This window comes from Elgaria multicarinata, chromosome 2 (genome assembly GCF_023053635.1).
Source record: "Elgaria multicarinata webbii isolate HBS135686 ecotype San Diego chromosome 2, rElgMul1.1.pri, whole genome shotgun sequence".
NCBI classification, from domain to species: Eukaryota; Metazoa; Chordata; class Lepidosauria; order Squamata; family Anguidae; genus Elgaria; species Elgaria multicarinata.
The window spans coordinates 75,854,199-75,876,799 of NC_086172.1; the positions used below are offsets into that span (position 1 = coordinate 75,854,199).

Genomic DNA, 22,601 nt, shown 5'->3' on the forward strand with positions numbered 1-22,601 from the left:
GAATTGCGTGCAAAGGACTCTGAAGTTTTCCACCTTATAATCTGCTTTTATTGTGAAGTACTCCCATGCATCCTTCTTTAATTGCGCTTCTTAATCAAAAGAAGTGCAATATTTTGCTACTAGTTTTCGAACATATCATTTGTTGTTTTCCGAGCGGCCATTGGGGTGCAGGAGCAGGATTTGAAGAAAAATTAAACAAATGCTTACATCTGCATAAGCTTTAAAGATAAAGGCATCAAAATTGGCACAGTAATAGATATTAAGGAGAGCTTTAAGCATACCAAATTTGAATCGGATTGGGTCATCCGTTGATTTTTTATGATTTTTTTTTTACATTTCCCCCCTTAAACCCATTTCCTGGTATGCAAAACATCTAGCCGCCCAGTAGCAACAACAACAATGGCGACAGCTTAGCGCTGTAGGGGATAATTCGAGGGAAACGGGTCCATGGGATGAAGGTCCATGTGTAGACCTCTCACATCTCTTGCAATGGAGCTCAGCTCCTGAGTTTTAGATGGAGATGCTTATATTCTTCCTTCTAGAGGGTCCATTATGGTGCTCTTTTCCTTGTGGCCCACTTTGCAGCACCTGTATAAACCAAAGTGCCCACATGAGCTATTGTAAAATGCCATTCAAAGGAAATATACATTATTTAACGAAACATATCACATGTCTCCAGCACTGCACTTGCAAACACACACACACCACCAATTCCAATTCATTTTTATTTTCACAATAATAAAATAACTTACCAACCACAGTAACTGCCCTAAATGCCAATGGCACTTGCATGATGGGTTGCTAGAGATGTCTGCACTCCCACCCTTCAATCTCTTGTTAGAAACATTTTTTTAAACAAACTCTGCATTTTAATTTTTGTGCCCCTGAACAATAAAAGTACTCATGGCAGCCCAGATGGGTCTTGAGACCATCTGACTTTGAATGGGGCAGCTTCAGCCCAAGTTAAAAAAAGGAAAAGGAAAAGCAGGTATTTTGGTCTGTTGGCTTGCCTGCAACCTGAATGATCCCAGGGTGGGCTTTGCAGGGCATGTCATTTTGAGTGAGCTTCTGCATGAGGAACCTAGAGAGATGGTTCATAGACCATAACATCACAGCTGAAGTTGCCAATGGCCAGAAACAACTGGAGCTAGTGTCACAGACTCCAGCCAGCTTGCTGGGGTGCAGCTCTTTGGAGAGGCAAGGCCACACATATGTCTGTAAAATTAGACTCCTTGGCATCCTGTGCTCGTGCACAGATCAGAAACGAGGAATGGAAGCACCAGGGAGACGTGAAATGCTAACGTGCCCAGCTGCCCAAACCGAGCCTCCGGATGGTGCAGGCCTCCATCCTGCCGTGCCACAAAGTCTTATGGTGGCGTTTTGGGAGTGTCCGGTGGGGGCCACAGCCCTCATTTGCAGACACTGACCAACTCCGTCCGCCGGCACTCTTCGCAAGCCACGAAACAGCACCAGTGGAACTTGCAGTTGCAGCGCTCGCTGCGCGTCTGCTGCAGGATATTGTGCCCTCGCCCGCAACACAGGCTCTCGCAGTTATCCATGCCTGGGCTGGTCTTGTTGCACAGGCGCCCCTGCGTCCCCATGGAGTCCAGGGCCGGTTCCCTCTCGCAGAAGTCCGGCGATTTCTCAAAGTAGATCAGGTCGCTGATGCCGGCCCGACGCCGGTGGCGGCCGTGTCCCAGTTCCATCTGCCCCGTGTTCCTGTTGTGGGGTCGGATCAGCATAGCCCCATAGAAGCGCTCCTTGAGCAGGGAGCCCACCAGCCGGAACTCGGGGGTCACCTGCCAACACGTCTTCAGCTGGCAGCTCCCGGAGGTGCCGTGGCATTTGCATTTCCTCCGCATGTTCTCCATCACCACCTGCCAGGGGTACAAGCGGAGAGCAGTTAATAGAATTCTGCTAACACTTCGTATCACCCTGCTGCTGTTGCAGCAGGCAGGGCAGTTTCTCGACCTGGGTTTTCTCTCAACCTGGGTTTCCAACTTGCTCCCAGCAGTACAGACCAGTTGGCTTTGCCATCCCTTGGAAGCAATGACTGGCATTGCTGGGACAAACTGCTCCATGCAGTTTGATCCAGCTAAACCAAGTGGTTTCCAAGGGGGATCTCCAGAGGTTTGCCAATATTACTGGGCTAAGAACGAACCAGAATGGAGATCAAACTACAATCTGTCTCCATGGCAGGTAGCCTATGTCTTGATTCATGACAGCAGCCCAAATGCATAAGTTTAGAGAACATGAGCGCAAGTAGTGCCAGCTCCAGGCTTTCCAGGGTCCCTGGGCAAGACACCTTCTGTGGGCCTCCTCCCATAGTGATCCTACCTTTTCCCTGCCATTACCTCCAGCTGCTATTGCCCCTCATCCTTTTTCTCACCATTGCTCCCACTTGCTTGCTTCACAGGCAGAGAGCCAGGAAGCAAGTAGGCATCTACTGCTCCTCGCCAGCGCTGTTGCCTGGGCCAGAGCCCAGAGAGGCAGGTGAACAACAGCTTGCAATGGAGAAAGGGAAGAGCCACCCCAGGGGGCTCTTATTAGTGGGCCCCTGCTGGAGTTTGGGCCTTTGGCAGGTGCTCAACTATACGCCCTGCCCACATCTTGCTCCATGCAAGATACTTTGCTACATTGCACAAAGTATCCTCATCCCACCCCTTAATGAACTGGGAACAGTTTCAATCTATTTGTGTTGAATCGTACGAAGGACCAATACAACTCACACCTATACCCCATGTGCACGAGGACCCCTCCCCTTCCCATTGCAAGTGATGATTAATGATCTCTTATTCAAATCCAGGTGAACATCCGTGCAGTAACATTCTCCTCCCTGGCAAACAGCTGGCTTTGAATAATAATTTTTAAAGTCTGTTTAGCTTGAGGGCAGTAGATCTTGAGGACAGCATAAGCAAACTTTTATTTTATTCCATAACATCGTCATGCTGCTACGATTTGAGTTTAAAATATGAAACTGCATATGATCAGAGTATTTCTTTTCTCCTGGCAAACAGGGGTGGCAGTGGTTGTTTTTGCTCCAACATATCAAGAATGTAGAAGCAGTTGTAAAGCATAGAACGGAGTGGTGGGGAGGGGGGGAATGTTTGTTGTGTGCTTCACAACTGAAGTAATGCATGTGGCTGTCTAAAGCACCCCCTCCCCAAGACCATGAAGTCCAGGGTCCCAGCTGCACCACTTGCAGCTCCCTCCAGTGCACCAGCCAAGACCCTGCCCCCTACCTTTAGTAGCTGGAGGGAGCCTGCTTTGGCCTACTCGCCTGTTATCTGTACTGAGCCCCAGAGCTGCAGTGGCACAGCGTGCTGTACCACCCCAACCGTCAGGCACGCAGGCAAACAGGCAGGCAGGCATGTTCCAACCAGGAGAGAGGTGACTGCCTCCAGCTTGGGAAATCCCATCTTCCTAATGGGTGGGGGAAGGGTAGGAAAGAACTGTATCTGACTAAGTAAACTGAAAGATACCACCTAGCCCAGACACCACTCAGAGGGGCATAGCTACAGTCTTTGGTAGAGGTGTACACTGACCTCCAGATTCGACTCGTATCCCAATTCAGCACTTTGGAAAATGGCCCAGTTCTGCTCAGACTGATTTGGAGGCCATCCACTTTGACTTCAGTACTGAACCTGAGCCAAGATTTGAGGCTTCATGCCTACCATAGACTATCATGGGATTTATTTTTTTAAAAGGCTGTAACTTTTTCCTCTTTTCTTTATCAGAACTGGAATATCTTTGCAGGCACACTCACTTCTTAGGATTATGTCTGCCTAATGTCAGAAAAATAGGTGCAGGGGTTTTTGTGCTACACACCTTTATTTTATTTTTTTCAGGAGACTAATGATAACACTTTTATTTCTTGGTGGAATTGGACGAAATTTCCAGGGAAGTTTGCCTCTGCATAAGGGATCGAGCCTATCAAGTTTCTGATGGATAGACACAGGGGGTTTTGTACATAAGCAGCCTTGACATTTTGATAGCTTCCCAAAGAGGATGCACTTATCCACCTATAGTCTTTGTGGGGCATTGTTCTGAAAATTACAGTCAACCTAGAGGTATCCCTAAGTAAGAAATCTGCAAAGTTTCAAAAGGAGAGGTAAAGCGTTTCATGCGGGAATCCTCAAATTCCTTTCCTTTTCCCTCCGTCCCTGTTTTTGTAGGGCTATTTGTATGAAAATGGCACCACTGTAGAGGTGATTCCAGACAAGAAACATGCAGAGTTTCAGAAAAATAGGCACCAAGGCAAACGTGCAGGTGTGATGGAGCTCATAGTCTCTTTGCTTTAAATTGATCCACATGTAGAAACTCAGGCTTTCCCTGCTGAATTTGCCTGCCCTGCAAGCTACTCAAGGTCCAATGTCAGGAAAACAGTGTCGATCCAACCTGTGTCCGTTCTTGGAACAACTGATATGAGCAAATAAGAGCCTAGATTTGGGAAACCAAGCTGCAAACCATTGCCCAGCCACGAAATCCATTGGGGTGGCCTTAGACAAGTCACCATCTCTCAGTTCACTGGGATGTGCAAAGACAAATGGAGTAAGTACTGTGAAGCACTTGATAAACTGAACTTGATACTGGCCTGTACTTGCAGCAGCCTTTGCATATTCTGCACAATCTGAGTTGGGTGTGTTCCTTAGCCCAAGGGCAGCTGTGCTTTCTGTACCCCAAGTCATGCTTCCATGGGACTTGCTAATTAGTACTTTCCCTCTTGCTTACTATGAGTTGGCTCAAATAAGCAGAAGCAATACATTGTACACAGCTTCTGGGACTACAAACCGGGGAATCGCCCCCTTAGACTGTAGAATGAAGAATCGCCAATTTGAGAGCCCTTCTATGTCAAAGCAAAACCAAAGACTCCTTCCCTGCACACTGAATGTTACCATGTCAGGGGGGAATGCTTTCAGCCTGGCCTTTCATTATGATATGCTATGTCACTAGTGATTCCTGAATGCAGATATTTCCCATTACTGTTCTTTCAGTGCCTTTAACTGTATGCTTGCTACTGCCACTGCTACTGCCCTGTTAATGCTTTCTTCTGTGGTTGCATAATCTTCGGGACTTTTGTCTAATACTGATCCTGTTGGGGCTAGTTAATCACAGCAAACATGTATTTGGGGAGGGCACAATTGCACATGGCTTCAAGACTGGTGGGGACGAGTGTGAGACTGTGCAGTTGGTCATATTTCCCTTCTGCCAAACTCAATGGAGACAGCAAGGGGGGAAATCCAGTGAGGTCCTTCTGCTGACAGAACTGCTTCTGTCAACAGAACTAGGAGGGGGGATTCCCTCTCCTCCCTGCAGCCCCCCCCCACACACTCAATATCTGGTCCAGAGAGTCGGGGACCCTCCAGAGCACATTTTGATGGGGTGCAGTGGAGGAGAAAAGCAAGAGAAATTAGGGACTCCACCCAATGCTATAAAAAAACAGATTCACCATGTTAAGAGCCAGAATACCCCAGTTTATCAGATGCTGGGATCAAAGAACAGGGAATGGTTATAACCTTTCTAAGTTTCCCAGGCGCTGCTAGGTGGCAACACAGCTGGACGGACAGACAGACCTTGGTCTGTTCTAACAAGGCAAGTTATGATCTTAATGGTGCTGCCCCTTGCCCTGCCAGCAGTGAGCTCTCCCAATGACATCACCATTGCCAGCTGCCATAGATGCATCCCCTGACCTACCACAGCCGGACTTGTATTTGCCAAGTCATCTCCTTTGTGTCTCTTGTAGAGAGGCAAAGAGGCCAGGCAAGCACACGGCACCAGCCTGCAGAGCACCCTGGTGCCACTTTTCTGCCCAGTGGACGGCCTTGCTGCTTGCACAGATTCCACATGAAGATCAGCCACACACACCCCACACACAGGCTGCAAGCGAGCACCATCCCCTGCAGTGCAGGAACACTGTAATAAAGGAAATTAGCACCAAATTACAGAGCACTAATAGGCTGGAGCCATTATCCCCTTTGCAACCCACCTAGTGGTTTTGAAACCATTTCCTGTGTGTGCTCCAAGGGGGGACTGCCTGCCTAGGAAGACTGCTAGGAAACAGAGGTCCCAGCCTGCCAAAGGCACAGCTTCCCAGACAGGAGCTCCCCTAAGGAGCGGGCAGAAGGTCACTGCCGCTCAGCCTCACGGTCGTTCTCCACAGCCAAACGTCTTAAAGCAGAGCTGTATGACAGAGCTTCAGCAATGTACACAAACCAGTCTACGCTGCAGAGGGACAGAGCAGAAGTCAGACACAGCTTACCAGGCAAAGGGCAGGTCTTCCTCTCCCCACTCCCACCCCTGTTCCCCCCCCCTCTCTCTGTGCTCCATTACACTGCACTTTAAAGTACAACTGTTCAAAGGACCCCTAATCTCACTGAACAGCTGTGCAGTACAATCCTATTGCATGTTTACTTGGATGAAAATCCCACAGAGTTCAATGAAACTTTACTTCCAAGTAAGTGTATACATATATAGGACTGCAGCTGCAGTGAATAAAACAACAACAAACAACATGTGAAGAGTCTTTTTTTTTCTGGAACCCACCACTATTTTGTCAGCAAGGCATGGATTTTGCAAGTGGGGCGTGCACGCAACACCCACATCATGTTTCGGGAAAGACTTCACAGGAGAAACTGGAATGGGGGTCTCCTTGCATAGAACTGGCAGGAGCCAGAGTGTGGCTTCTTCATCTGCTAAATCCAGCCCTTTAGGCCCCATAGGGAGCATCCTGAGGAAAATGTGTCCTCAGACCAAGAGGAGGGTGGGGAGCTCACCTCCTGTAAACAACTGCTTACAGTTAACATAGTAAAAAAGGGGTGAAAATTCACCCAAAGTTCTTAGAAATCCTATTAGGTCTGCTCTATATATGCCATTTGTTCATGTTCAGGGCAATTACTGCTTTATTAAATGAACATGCCTTTGACAGGCATCCTATCCCTCTTTCCCTAAGCAGTATCCATGCCCAAGCTCACTGCGGGAACAAACCTCTACCACCACATACAGGGCCAGGATTAAGGGAGGCCCTCTGCAGAGTGCATTTCTGTGCCCCTCTCCCCCGTGGTTTTGCCCAGTGGTGGAACTAATCTGGCAACGCTGAAGTCAATGCCAGAGTGCTGGGACTGAGCCAACATTTAAACTTCCCACAATGCTCCATAGCAGGGTCATTATGGGAAATGCAAATGGCAGCCAACTGCAATGTTGAAACTCTGACAGCTGCGTGCTGATGCTAGACGTGACCACCATCACTGCACAGATGACTCTTAGAGGAGGACTTTCATAGTGATGTTCCTGTGCAACCTGGATCCCTTTCTGCTGACTCTGGACCTTCCCATTATACCTTCCTTATTACACACATATCAATGCAAAAACACTGGTTTGTTGCCTTTCCTCCTTCGAAGCAACTCGCAGATTCAGTCCTTCATGTTAGCCATAGGAACTGAAAGAGATCTACACATTTTGGCTGGCTATGGTTCCAGTAGCCGACTGACACTGATGCTGGATTCCAGCACAAGCAATTTTGAAAGTGGGACTCTTTGCTTCCCTGTGTTGTTGATGGCTTTTTGAAAAATTGCTCCTCCTGTGGTGGTGTATATTGGAGGATTTCCCTGCTCATCATCAGAATTAAATTGCTGGGTACTGTTGGGAACTATATTCTTAGAGATCCAGTGGATTACCTCCCTAACTCCACTTTCCCAAGGCTAGGATAGCCTGGTGGCCTACTTTAGGGGGGACAGTCCTCTATTTAAAGGGCAGTCAGGTTTAAAGATCAAGAACCATCAGGAAGCAGAGGAGATCCCATCCACAGTGAGCACCTGGACAGCAGGCTGAGCAGGTACACAAGTCACCTGTATTCTTTGCCTAATCCATCAGAGTCAGACCACACTTTTCCCTATTATAGCAATATGCATGGTATTTCAGTTCTAGCACTTATTTCTAAATTTTCACCTACATTTGTAATTCAACATATGCAAATATTATGCAAATCTGTATCCTCTTTTTCATGATATACATCCTCTTTTTGGCGATGCATAAGTAGCCATCTTACCTGAGGAAAAACATCCTATATAGCTGCACAACTTTCTTTCTTTTTTTGAAAGGCAAATCCACCATCTTCTTGGGCAGCTTGTTCAGAGTATGTTATGCTTAACCTAATCTGTCTCCCTGTATTTCAAAAGCACTGATTCTTGTACTAACCGTGGTGGATTAAGCAGAACAATGGCTCCCCCTTAGTGGCCACTGCACAGATACAAAGCAGCACAGAGTGGTCTGACTCTGATGGATTAGGCAAAGAATACAGGGCTGCTTTCCCCTTGTCAAGGAGCCAGGAGGTCAGACCTAGGGCAGGCTTGTTTACAGGAGGAAGTCTTAACTTGTATTAGAGTCATTAACCTGGATTAGATCCCCTACATCAACACTGCAACGGCCTTTTAAGTGCTAATTTTACCATTCCGTCTCAAAGGAATATTAAGAAAGGAGCATAAAAAGAAAGAAAAACACATTTTAGGTCTATAATCGCTACTGTAGCTGTGAATCAATTAATGATAGGGATGGAATTTAAGCTTACACAACTTGAAAGGCCTGCTCTAAATTCAGCCACCGCTTTGAGTCAAGACAAAAAAAAAAAGAAGCCTATGCCATAGAATCTAGAACCGGAGCCCAACACGACAGGCTACCAGCTAAACCCTTCCGTCACTCATACACCCAGGATGGTTTATTGTTGCCCTCGCTCACCGGCAGCCCTTTGTTGTGCAGCTAATGGGTGGTTCTGGATACCCTTTCATCTTCGCATCCCTCTGATCTGGCAAAAGTAAAGGCCGCCATTATGGCCCCATAAAGTACAACCCCTGCAAACACACCCGAGAGATGTTCTATCAGGGGGCTGGACATTTGCCTTGAGGCACACTTAGGCCTCAAGTCTACAAAGAGCTTTTCCTCCCCAAGCAGCGTTCATCAAATCAACCAGGAGGTTGCCACTACCCAAGGTGATGTGGAACAGCAGAAGCAGTCTGAGATGCTCCTCTGCTTAACTAGGGACAATTTATTTATTAGATCCAAAAGATTTCTTATGAGGTTGTGGGTAAGACTGGTATGATACAACGTAACAACATAGATGTCTCAGTTTGCTTTGCGGTTTAGCTCACTCCTTTGTCTTTGAGATGATGACGTAGTACCAACTACTCCTGAAAGTAGTAGGTACATTAACTGAATCCAAGTGCTGCAAAGCTGCACTAAAACAGCTTGAACTCAAAGTGTTGGCATGAAGCAGCCTTCCTTAAAGCACTGCTGTTTGAACAATGCAGAAGGGCACAACACCACCACCAATACAATAACATAATACAATGGCGGTCAGTCCCAGAAATTTCAAATTCCAATTTTCATTTCCATATTCCTTTTGGAGAAGTGTTGTAATGAAGCCAGGGTTTGCAGAGTTAAAGCCCCAGGACTTCTTGATTAGCATGGACAATGACATCATCTGCCACTTCCCTCAGGCTGCCCTGAGTTTAGCTGCAGTTGTCACAGTAGCTGCAGGGGAGAATGGATTTTCCTAGCAACCATATATTGTTGCGAGATAGCCTTGTAATACGGTGACCAAACAGCCAGTTTTCCCCGGAAATCTCCAGGTTTTCGTGCCCTTGGGGGGGCACTCTGGGGGGAATTTTGAATTTATTTAAAATTTGTGTTTCCCCCACCCAGGCCAGGTCACCCACCTGCCTGGCTGATGCACCAGGCCGGGCTGCACTAGGCTGCCAGGCAACCCACTCGTCCATCCACTACCGCACCTGGCTGGCTGCTTGCTGTACCTGGCTGACTGCTGCCTCACCTAAACCAGAATTCTCACAAGACTTCTAGGATGAAGTCCTGGAAATTCACGCCACCGCCACTGCCTGCATGACCGCCGCCCACCACACCTGGCCAGCTGAACACCCGCCACCACCTCACCTGTCCCAGAATTCTCTAGTCTGTCTTGCAAGACTTCCAGGATGAGTTCCCAGAAGTCTCATGAGAGTAGAAAATTCTGGGACAGAGGTGCCGGCTGGTCGACAAGCCAGCCGGGTGCAGCAGTGGCGGTGCATGCAGCAGCCATGCATGCAGGTGTGGCAGCCGTGCATGCGGAGCGGTAGAGCAGCCTGCCCTGGCCAAGCCTGGCACTGGAACCATGGTCTGGAACGTGACATCTGCGGGCCTCTGGTCTGCAGCCCCGGCCTGTCCTTAGAACCGCAGCAGCCTATCCCTGTGCTGTGGCCACACTGGCAGTAGCAATGGCTCAGCTACAGAGGGTAAGTCATCTTTCCTCCTCTTCTTTGCCTGGTCTTTGCGTGGGGATAAAAATTTAACCCTGCAATCCCCTGGGAGTAAGTACCATTTAACTTAATAGGACTTACATCTGAATAGACATATAGGGCTGCACTGAAAGTGTTCTACTAATTGGCTGTGTTTACATTTGGGCTGTGCCTGGTGACTCAGATAAAAATGTATACATTTTATTTAAAAAATGCTTGGAAATAAAGACTTCTTTTTAGTTGAATAAATCATTCTGCTCTTTTACTGGTTATATAGATTTGTATATTATCGCAATCTCACTGTAAGCAATTTTTTATATTGAAGGAAGCATGAGAAAATGTTAAAAAGCAGCCATCTGTTGGACAGAAAGGCCATCGTTTAACGTTTCTTGTTTATTTCAGTAACACACACCAGAAGCAAGAGATTTTTTTTTTTAAAAAAAAGATATCCCTTAATCGAACTTATTAAAATTTATTACCATGATTAATCAACTATATTAATTGATTCATTTACTCATTAAGACTGTAATCCAGTGGATGCTCAGTAACCATGAGTAGAACAGCTGCTGGTCTTGTATTTTTGTCTGAATGTGTTTCTTAATAGTACCTTCTAAGGGAAACTTGTACAGTGATGTTTTTAAAAATGAGGGAAATGCTGTAAAGTGTAGCTTGAAGATGCTATGACTACTAACTGTTGCCACATTTGTGAACTTGCTTCAGGATTACTAGATGCCAATATAAAGTCAATATTTCGTGTAAAAGTAGGGCGCTAAATTTTTTTTTAAAAAAGATGCTGTGCACTTTGCTATCTTTGTGTGTCCTTTAAATTATTTAGGCTATGCTCAGTTACTTGGAAGTAAACTCAATACAGTAAACTCAATTGAGCTTACTTCTGAGTAGGATTATGCTACACCATCTAGTCATAACTACAAAGTTAACCAGAATTAACCTGAACTTCACATTGACTATCCATTTAATATTGCTAGTATATTAAATTGAGTTGTGGATTGTAGTGTAGTGGCTTGAGTGTTGAACTGAGAGTTGGGAGATCTGGGATCCAGTCCCCACTCAGCCATGGAAGCTGACTGGTTGACTTTGGGCCACTCAGCCCAGCCTACCTCACAGGGTTGTTGTTTTGAGGATAAAACAGCAAGGAGGAGGATTATGTACATTGCCTTAGGTGCCTTGCAGGAAATAACTTGAAGTCAGATGTTTTGATAGTGGTATAGTAATAGGATTTGGTAGAAACTCACCACTAAGTGGGTGTTTATCACCAGTTCTCCCAATACTGTACACATACAAATCAGCAAAAGGCTATGCCTGGAGCAAGAACTTTAATAGAAATTGACTTGTGAAAATCTAGTTTATATTGCATCTCAAATGTTACAATGTTTTTAAAAGAGCCACTCTTTCTTTCTTAATATTAAATCAGACTGAATAGGTCCGAGAAAAGAGTGCTACAGTGACCCAATCATTCTTTCTCTCTTCTTTCTCCACCCTTACCTGGGAATAAGTCCTATTAAACTCAGTGAGGCTTGCTTCTGGTTAGGGCACAATCCTATCATGCTGGCTATGGAATGCTGGGAGCTGTAGGGCTTTTTTTCTGGCTACAGGATTGCACCTTTTGCCTCCCTGTCTAACCTTTCTTTATCACATGTTTCCCATTTTCTGTTTAGTCTAGCACTGGTGTACCCCCACCTAACCACAGTGTACTTTAGCTTCTTCTTTTTTCCAATCCAAGACCCTGTTTGCTTTAGAAAAACGGAAAATAATAGATTTTCTTTTCTATTGATCTTGTATGAAGACAGCAAAAAGAACAACCATAAAGAAATTTATACAGCAACTAAAAAGACAAGTTAATTTAAGATACACTGAATGCCTCACTTCTTCTTTATTTCAGTGATTTTAACATTAACATATTTTGTAGAACAAGTTTGTCTTAATTGTGAGCTGTAGAGTCAGACATGTGACCAAGGCCTTGCCCCCTTGGGGGCCGGGTGGGCCCACCTCTCTGGGGACTGGGCATGCACATCTCCTTGAGGGCGGGCCATGTTGTCCTCCTTTTTGGTTTCCCAAATATGGTCACCCTACCTTGCAATATGAAGCAATCGGGGGGGGGGGTGGCTTGGTCTTTGATGGCCAATTAAGACCCAATCGCTTTACAAAAAGATCTGCTCCTGCTGCAGATGAAAATGGCTAGAACGGGCTTGTCCATATGGATCAAACCAGCTGCCCTCATTTTTTGACTCCTCTTGAGGGCATAGCTGTCTGGACTGCCATGCTGGACACCTCCACTTCAACATTTACCACCACACCACAGTTTGCAAAGTACTGTAAAGTTTGAAGTACCTCAGGCTACCCAAAGCCAAAATGAATGCATTAGCCAGGGGCGCTCTAATTGTATTCAATCCCTTTCAAACCTGCTGCAGCCGCAGTTTTCAACAGGGCTAGGCAGAGGGGGGGGGGCAGTGGGGCCAGTTGGCATGGGCCTACGATTTTGAGGGGGCCTACTCCAAGTCCCCCTGGGCAAAGTTGCTTGATTTTTCTGTTGTTGTTGATGAATTTGCCCATAGAAAAGCATGTAAAGCATTTCTGAATGGGAAGAAGTGATGTCTTATATACATCTTGAATAAAAGTGCTTTCCATTACCATTTCTATAAATCGTTCTAGTTCATATGTATTTAGAACTGATTAAAAAATACTTAATGAGCAGTTTGGGGCCTACATTTCCTATCTGGCCCAGGCCTACTACCAGCTTTGCCCAGCCCTGGTTTTCAATGTTGCTTCTTTTTCTCTTTTGCTCAGCCCTACTATTCACTGCCAATCCTGATCCCTTTCCTTGTATCCCTGTTTTATCCTTTGAATGTGTTGCAAGCTTTCTGGGATCATTTCACTTCTATTTTCTGTACAGCATGCAGGGTACTGTTGGCACTTAAGTAGCAGCAGCACTAAGAGTCCCAAAAGCAATAGCCTCTGCTTTGGTTGTATTGCCCTGTCTACTTTAAACCAAGAGATACTGCTGAGTTAGCTTCCTCAACCCACTGCTGATAGAAAGAATGGTTATGAATCCCTGGATATCAAGGGGAGACTGACAGCCATAAAAGAAATTGGTTAAAATATTTCAAAAACAAAACAAAAGAACTTTAAAATATTTTTGTATTATCTTTCTTTCATTCTTTCTTTTTATGAAACAGCCTAAAAGCTAAAGGCATAAAAACATTTTGCATTAAAAATTGTTTTCCGTGGGCCCAGAACTTCAGTTGCCAAAAAAGGCTATTTTACCCTTATCTGCTCTGAAACGCTAAAAATCGCAATACGCTATTTCTAAACAAACAAAAAACAACAAAATGCAGGTATATATGGTAGTTAGGTCTAAAATTGTAACCCCAACAGGTGAGGCTAGCTTGGTAGCTCCTTCCCACCGGCTCTTCCCCCTCAACCCGTCACAACACCCTGTAACACTCCCCTTGTTAACAAACAATTCTGTTGTGAACTACAGTTCACTAAGTTTTATTTACAATTCAATATGCTACTACATGAAGTTCTATTTACAATCAAAACATGACCTCCCTCAATAAACTATATCAAGGGTTCAAACAACAAAGAGCTTTGTGGTGCCTTAAAGTCTAAAAAAAATATTTTGGCGTATTTGTTAGTCCATAAATTTGTTACTCCTTAAGGTACAGCAGACTAACATGGCTACTCCTGTGTCCGAGACAGGCCTCTTCAGAAAAATACATCTATTGGAGAAGGTGAGAATTGCTTTTTGACCCCATGTAGTCACACCTACTGACATGGGAAAGCATGAAACTGACATACACATACCCCTTATGCACACATGACTTGTGTTAGTTCTTAACGTTGGAAATCAGTGGGACAATACTCTGTTTTTACAAGCTCTTTGACTCCTCCACTCACCGGAGACCTACTTCCTTCCTCATCATGTCATCAGCTTGCTCTAATGAGAAGGAGAGCTGCAGAGCAAATCTACTCTGAACTGAAAGAGAGACTAGCTAGAAAAATCTTAAGACCACAAGAGCAGCCATGGTGGATCAGGCCAAAGGCCTATCTAGTCCAGCATTCTTTCACACAGTGCCCAGCTGTGGTAAACCCACGCGTAGGGCAGGAGTGCAATAGCACCCTCCTGCTTGTGTGTCCCCAGCAACTGGTGTACATTGGCATACTGCCTCCAGTACAGGAGATAATCTGTAGCCATCGTGCCTAATAGCCATTGATAGCCTTATCCTCCATGGATTTGTCTAATCCCCTTTTAAAGCCATCAAAGAAGATAGTACATAGCTGAGATTTAGTATCACTTCAGTTTGCTTGGGGGCAGGGAGCTCTCTTGGACCAAGAGAGGGCTCGTGTGCCTTTAAGATTCATATCCAGCAGTGAAAGAAAAGCTATGCACGCACGATCCCTTCTAAGCAAGTCTTTGAGGTACAGGAACTCTCTCACAGTTTGGACCCAACAATCCTGGCTCCTTGTAATTTGTGGATTTTTATCAACTGACATCATTTTGCCTCTTTTGTACCCATTATTCTGAGATTACTTAAGTAACAGGAGAATTGCTCCTCATGATCCAGTCCATGAGCCTCCCTCTATCCCAATGTGATGCACAGCAAGTACGGATGTTCAGTCAGTGAAGATGACATTGCATTAAGCTTAGTCATAAGGGTGAATCCAAAATAAAACTCAATTCACCAAATAAATATTTCAGAAAATTGTCAATTCAAATGCATACAATGAAATAAATCGATCAGCAGAAGGCTGCAGGCTGATTTGGTGTCCAAAAATTCAAGATCACTGCAAATCATTTTTTCAGTTCAACAATGTTACGAAATAGACTTTTTAGGCACATCTTTTAAAGGCATTTCTTTTTAGGATGCAGACTGAGAGGTCAGAGAAAGTGATCATGCTGGGTGAAATGTTCATAAGGTAACAAGCCGTTTTATCATGTCTCTGTATTATTTAATTTGTCATGTTAAATACTGTTCAGTTTTCACTTATGTAGTCACCTTTGAAGATGACTGGTGCACTACACTGTAATTAGAACACGATTTCCTTTAAATTACTAAAAAATATTTGCATTGTTAAGCCATCTTGCTTTCTGAAGTGTGGAGCACATTATCATCCCAGTGCTTGAACTTCTGCACTGGCTTCCTGCTGGCTTCCAAGCACGATTCAAAGTGCTAGTCTTGACCTATAAAATGAAAGTTAAAATGTGTCCAATACCTATTTCTGCACTTGCACAGAGTGATCACACAATATGCGCCACTCTCCTCATGGGTAATCCACTCTCTTTACAAAGTGCAGGAACTCTCCCAAAGGCTATTTTTGCTAAAGGAATTTGCACCCTCTGCACCCTCTTCATCAGTGATGGACCCATCTTTGGCTATGTGGCTGACAGTAGCTTTAAAAGGTGCTCCAATCAATCCCCCTGTTCAGGGATTGAATCCACAGTGGCCTGGTTCAGACAGCATGCTAAACCATGCTGCTTAACCACAAAATTGTTAATGGAATGCATTAATGTCAATGCGTTCCGTTAACCATTTTGTGGTTAAGCAGCATGGTTTACCATGTTGTCTGAACCAGGCCATTAAGAAATCCAACCAAATGCTTGTCTAACTGCCTTTCTTAAAGACATTCCCTGATGAAGATGCCATCACACTCCTGTATTTGTTAACAGTGCACCAACAATTCGGGAAACAGAAAGTCCTTTCTAATGGCCAAATGTATTGGATTTCTGTTTAAACCAATTAAACAAGAAGAACAATGGATCCCTATCCTCCTTGAGGTACCAATTTATGGGCTGGATCCAGCAACCCTACAGAGAGAAGAGCACCTTCTGTCAGTGAGGAGTTTTGATCCTGCAGAGGTTTTCTGCTAGGACGTGATTTCCGCTGATTGCCCCCTCCCTCCGAAGTCCATTGGGTACCCAGAAATCTGCTCTGGAGGGTTGGAGGAGGTAGCACGGGGGGGGGGGGCTGCAGAAGAAGGGGGAATTGGCAAAAAACCCTGGCTAGGGAGGATGGGAATTGTGGTTCAACACTTCTGGAAGGCAGTAGGTTGGTCCAGACACAGCTAAATTAATAAATAATAAACCAACTATTCCTGCCCAAGTTTTATAGTAATAATCTTTCTTCTTGGTCGGCTAACTTAGATAAGTCTTGAATGGCCCTGTTCATGTGTTAGTGCTTATCAAGGAATGAATGCTTATTCTGCAGCTTTTATTGCTAGAGCTGTAAAGCTATTTAATGAAGCTCTGCCATTATAATAAATTAGATTTGATACCCTAAAACAGCTTAGGGGCCCTTGTCAGGGTTGGCTAGGAGTTACATCAGCCTTCCGCAACCTTGGACTTCAAATCCTATCAGCCCTATCCATATGCCCAATGGTCAGGAATGCTGGGAGTTGTAGTCCAAAACATCTGGAAGGCACCAGGTTGGGGAAGGCTGAGTCACATGATTGTGTGAGGCCTCACAATACTTCTCTTTTAAAGTCAAGTTCAAGAAGTGCCTGTTGTTGGTTTGACCGAGAAGTAGACTCAGAATCAATGAAATCTCAGAATCAATGAAGTCTGCTAGGAATTGATTAGAAACTCATTCTACATTTCTATGGCTCTCTGCATAGATCATTATAGGGCTGTCTGGAAGAAGGTGAAAGGGCACCCCAGTATTGATGAGGGTGTCCAAGACTTCTCATACCCTGTCCAATGTCTCTAGTGCCAACTTGCCTCACTTTGGGAAGGAATGAAAAAGCCCCATCTGAAGGGACTTTGAGAGGTTCATCAGAGGCGCGTTTTATCACACGCTTGCTACTGCCCACTTACGGATGTGCATGCGTCCTTTAGACGACGATGTCTGACTCCCGCACACCTCCCGCTCCTTCCACTCATTTTTCCATTGCAAAATAGACCCCTTTTAATCTGACTTTTTTTAAAGAACAGAATGTGCCACGATTTCCTGCTGTGTGTAGGAAACGTGGCATGATAAAAATGGCTCCTGAATGGGCCACATGTAGGGTTCCCATATGTCCCGGAAAACCGGGAATGTCCCAATTTCCAGGAGATTCTGAAATGTCCCAACCGGCTGGGCAAGAATCCCGGATTCCTGGTCCAGCTGCCCGGAGAAATTCTGACCTCCAAAATGGTGCCTTGAGCCTGCTCAGTGGAGCGGTAGCTGCGGAGAAAAAGATGCATCAATCTGGAGCCTTTTCCAGAGCATCACCGCTCCTCCACAGGCTCATCTGAGTCACTCACTGTGACTCACCTTATTGCGCCTACGGATGCATAGAAGAGGAACAAAAGCGAGGAAAGGCGCACGTGCTCTCCTCAGGATACCTGAGTCCCATGCAACGCAAAGGAGTTTGGTGAGCTTGGCTGGTTGTGGTCAGACCTTTAGGGTAAGCGTGGGGCGGAGCTGCTGGGTTATTTGATTGGGAAGAGAGTTTTGTGGGGGACAGGAGAAAGGGAGCGAGTGGGGGACGAAGGGGTGAAGGAGAGGAAAGGAGAAAAAGGAGAAAGGAAAGAAAAGTCACTCCCCAAAAAATCACCCTTCAAAAAAGATTTGGGTTGCAAGCCTCAAATCTGTTACTTGGAAGTAAGTTGCAGTGAATTTAAGATGTCTGGTTTTACAGTTGTTGAAGTTTTAATTGAAAAATTGGGCTTTGCAAAAATTGGGCTTTCCCTAGACCTTTTTTAAAAAAAATCCTAGCCCCCCTCCCAAATTGTCCCGGTTTTGTGGATTCAGAATATGGTAACCCTAGCCACGTGGTATTTGTTTACTTCCTCTTTCCCCTCCGGGCAGAAAAAGGACGTAATGAGGGATAAAAGCGGGGGCTCTTAATCAAAGTTTTGCTGCCACTAACTCTCCTACTGTTTTAATCTGTTTTAACTCTGATTTAAAGTCCTCTGAGATGGGGTACATTCATTCTTTTCCACTGCATTCAGTGAGCCACACCCAAATTTGAGCTTGAACGGAAGAATGTAGCTTCTCCACCTGGATCAGCTGCCCTCTCCCCACCATTTGTGAGAACATTGCCATGGAATTCTGTAAAAGACAACCATGTAAGGTGACTGAAGAAAGGATCAGAAACAGATGCAAGAAAATGCTGCCAGATTGCTCCCGCTGCAAGTAGAAGAAGCTAAAACATATTTAGTTTAAACATGTTTAACATGACATGCAAACCCAGTCCTCTGGCTTGTCTTTCCCCTGACAAGCCAGAGAAATAATCCAACAATAAACCATGGGTTATTTCTCAGGCTTGTAAGGGGAGAGACAAGTCAGAACTCCAGGTTCACACATCACGCTAAATAGACCACGGATCCAATGTCTGTGTTTATTTAGCCATTCCCGCTTGCCATGGGAGCAATCAGGCAGGGAGTCAACATAGAACCTCTTTCTGCTGGATGCCCAAATTCATCTTCAGAGAAGCTCTTGGGGGCTGCATTCCTGCAGTGGGCAGGGCTGAGGGCAAAATGGGTGTGGCCAAAGGGGTGGGTCCAAAAAGAAAACCAAAAAACCAGCATGCTGCAGCTTAAAGTTCTTACTGCCAGTAACTAAGCCTTTGGAGAGGCACTTCAGCCTTTTAGAATGGGGAAAATACTTCAGAAAAGCCAGGAAGCCATTGAATGATTGATGGTTGGGGGAAAGTGGGGAGTGGCCACCTGGAGAACTCAGAAAAGCCAGATTGGGACTCCAGGACAGTCAGACTTGGCCACAGGTGCCTAAGACACCCTACCCGTGATAAAGACCAAATCTGGTGAGCACCAAGGGAGATCTTCAATGTACACATTTTCCCTGCCAGTAAGGACTTCCCCATTCTCTTCAAGGGAATAGGCAAGTCCATGCACAGCTCTTCTTTTCTTTTCTTTTTTCTTTTTGCATATTACTAGAAACGGGTGCATTAGATAGACATTTTTCTCTATACAAGAGGGAGATGGCCGAACAATTTTTGCCAGACTTACTTTCCTTGAAAATGTTCATTGCTGATTCCTACCCACCCCCCACCACATAGCAATTAACTTCTTGTCCATCTTTTGTTATAATAAAACCACTTTCTAGTTGCAGGTGATGAATTATTTATTGTAACTCTCACTGGATTTTCCTGTAGAACTATTAGTTATCCTGGAGCAAAGATGCTTGAACGTAGCTCAGATTATGGGCAGCCATCCACCCACAGTGTTCAATATTTTAGCAAACGAACCTAAATTACTAGAGTGATGCACATGCTTTCCCCCCAAACCTCAACAGAGTTCTTCTTCACAAAAAGAGAGTTACTGCACTAACAGATCTACATCTTGGAAAACCGCCACACATAAACAAAGTCTTGTGACACCTTAAAAACTAATATATATATGGCATAAGATTTTATGGGACAGAAGCCACTTTATCAGATACTTTTATAGATAGTAACTGGACCTTCATTTCTGCAGTTTGTTGGTTCTTCTTTGCACATATTACAAATATGATGCATAAGCAGATCAGTAATTTTAATCATCAGGAGCTATTTTTGTGCATTCACAAGATGTTTGTGCATAGAATCATAGAATCATAGAATAGCAGAGTTAGAAGGGGCCTAAAGGCCATCGAGTCCAACCCCTGCTCAATGCAGGAATCCACCCTAAAGCATACGTTACAGATGGTTGTCCAGCTGCCTCTTGAATGCCTCTAGTGTGGGAGAGCATTCATAGGGGCTGTTCTTATTAAAAGCATTTTTATACTGTTCATTAATAATATGTTCTCTGGGTGTTGGGATAAGATGTTAAGTGCCTGTAATAAAGTGCCCGACTTACAGGCCCCATTTCCAAGCTGCAGTTTTTACCAGGTGAATATAGTGCTGGAGTTGGTCATTGTGTACATCAAAGGTGTTGAACCACTTTCAGCCCAAGGGCCAAATTCAATTTTGGAGAAATTCTCAAGGGCTGTATTCCAGTAGTGGATGGGGCTGAAGAAAAATGGGGTACGGCCAAATACCAAAAATACCAGCATATTTTAGCATAAAGCTCTCACTGCCAATAATTAATCCTTAGGAGATATTTTTCAACCTTTTCAGAATCCAGGAAACTGCCAAACAACTGGAGGTTGGGGTAGGGTGACCATATGGAAAGGAGGACAGGGCTCCTGCATCTTTAACACTTGTGAAAAGGGAATTTCAGCAGGTGTCATTTGTATACATGCTGCACCTGGTGAAATTCCCTCTTCATCACAACAGTTAAAGCTGCAGGAGCCCCACCCTCTAGAGCAAATACAAAAGAGGGCAGGGCTCCTGCAGCGAGGTGCAGTATGCATACAAATGACACCTGCTGAAATTCCCTTTTCAATACAGCTTTCCTCCTTTTCATATGGTCACCCTAGGTTGGGGGAAGGGGGCATGGCCATCTGGAGAATCTGGGAGAGCTGGATCGGGACCTCCAGAGGGCTGGGTTTGGCCTGCAGACCTGAGGTTCTCCACCCCTGATGCACATTGTGCAGGTCAGACATGCATCGGCTTCAGCATGAACTGGCACAACTGCGAAGGTGGCTTTCTGAATTTACTTTGTGAATTCACTCCCTTGTGTCCCCCATGAAGGTATTCTGCAACTTCAGGGTTTCTTGCAGGGAAGGATGATGCTGTATTTCTCGGCCCACATCTCTGCTCATTTCCTATGGAAAGCAGAACTCCACCCAGCGGCATATGAACATGTTGAATGAGACAGGGGGTCCCATCTCTCTCACACCACGAGACACCAAATGACACAGCAAGATCACAGGTAACAGGGCATGACAGAATAGCCAGGCCTTTTCGACCCCAGCATCCACCTAATCAGGGTAACTGGTGTCTAATCAAGGAGGCTCCATTTCGTTTCAAGTGTGCCTGAAGTGAGTTTCAACTAGGGATGTTGGAGGAATCCATTTAAGGTTGTGAAACTCGCCAAGCTTCCCTTGGTTCGGGCCCCCTGAATTTTGATCCACTTTCTGCTGCCAAGCCCGACTTGATCAGACTAGTTCACGGATTTTGCTATTTTCTTTGTGCGACCTGTGATTTACACAAATAGAGATTTGAGCAAATTTCAATTGCAATTAATGTGCATTTAGGTTCAAATTTCATAATTTGAACAAATTATGCAACTTGCAGCTGCAATTTGAGCAAATCCCTCTTTGCACAAATTACAGCCAACACACACACAAAGTGCAAAAAGCTCCCAGAGTTTTGGGAAAAACCAAGGCTCAGCTCGGAAGTGAAACCCAAGTCAGGCATGTCGCCGAATTTGTGAGTAGAAAGAGCAACAGATTTCCGAATGATGGATTTCCCTAGTTTCAAGTGAAGGGAGCCTGAAGTTGATTTCAAGTGAGCCTCTGCAGACTTTGGTATGCAGAGCTTTACCCTGTAAATAAAGTTGTTGAATGGTAAGAGAAGGCTAGAGACATATCCATTTTAATTGCTTATTCAGATGAGGACATTTCCCCAAGGCATTTCCAGGCTTCCCTGGATAGAATTTTGGTTATGAAATAATACTGTTTGCTATCTTGATAGAAAAGTGGGGATCATAGAATCATAGAATAGCAGAGTTGGAAGGGGCCTACAAGGCCATCGAGTCCAACCCCCTGCTCAATGCAGGAATCCACCCTAAAGCATCCCTGTGAAAGTTTTCCCTGTGAAAACAGGAACTTTCCCTGTGGAAGTTCCTTTCATCCCTGATGAAAGTTTTTGTCATGCATGTAAGTGTGCACACACCCATCCAGCCAAATGCCCTGCCCCAAAAGCCAATTGGGATTTGTTGTGCATCTGGAGCAGCATTTGTTTACATTTTCCACTCTTCTGCTTCATCTGAAGCATAAGATAGGGTGGCCATATGGAAAGGAGGACAGAGCTGCTGTATCATTAACTGTTGTATTGAAAAGGGAATTTCAGCAGGTGTCATTTGTATGCATGCAGCAGCTGGTGAAATTCCCTCTTCACTACAACAGTTAAAGCTGCAGGAGCCCTTCCTAGTATGACCACTATTATTATTATTATTATTATTATTATTATTATTATTATTATTATTTATATAGCACCATCAGTGTACATAGCAAAACCCTGCCGCATAGACTTACATTCTAATAATACAAAACCCTGCCGCATAGCAAAACCCTGCCGCATAGACTTACATTCTAATAATACAAAAGAGGGCAGGGCTCCTGCAGTTTTAACTGTTGTGATGAAGAGGGAATTTCACCATGCATCAGAGAAGCAGAGATGAAGTGGTGCCTAATTAACATCCATTCAGCTGGCAAACAGACTGCACTTCACATACAAGTCCCATGATTGCTTCAGGCAGGGACCCACCACTGCCAG

General features: G+C 44.9%; 1 protein-coding gene across 1 annotated transcript in view; it reads right to left on the bottom strand.

Moving 5' to 3' along the window:
- Positions 1-722: 722 nt before the first annotated feature.
- The window catches only part of WNT10A (Wnt family member 10A), a 60,760-nt gene continuing 38,881 nt past the window's right edge, over positions 723-22,601 (bottom strand). The window contains exon 6 of the mRNA XM_063118335.1: positions 723-1,877. Within this exon, the coding sequence (XP_062974405.1) occupies positions 1,410-1,877 (468 nt within the window). The 3' untranslated portion in view covers positions 723-1,409. The remainder of the gene's footprint in view (positions 1,878-22,601) is intronic.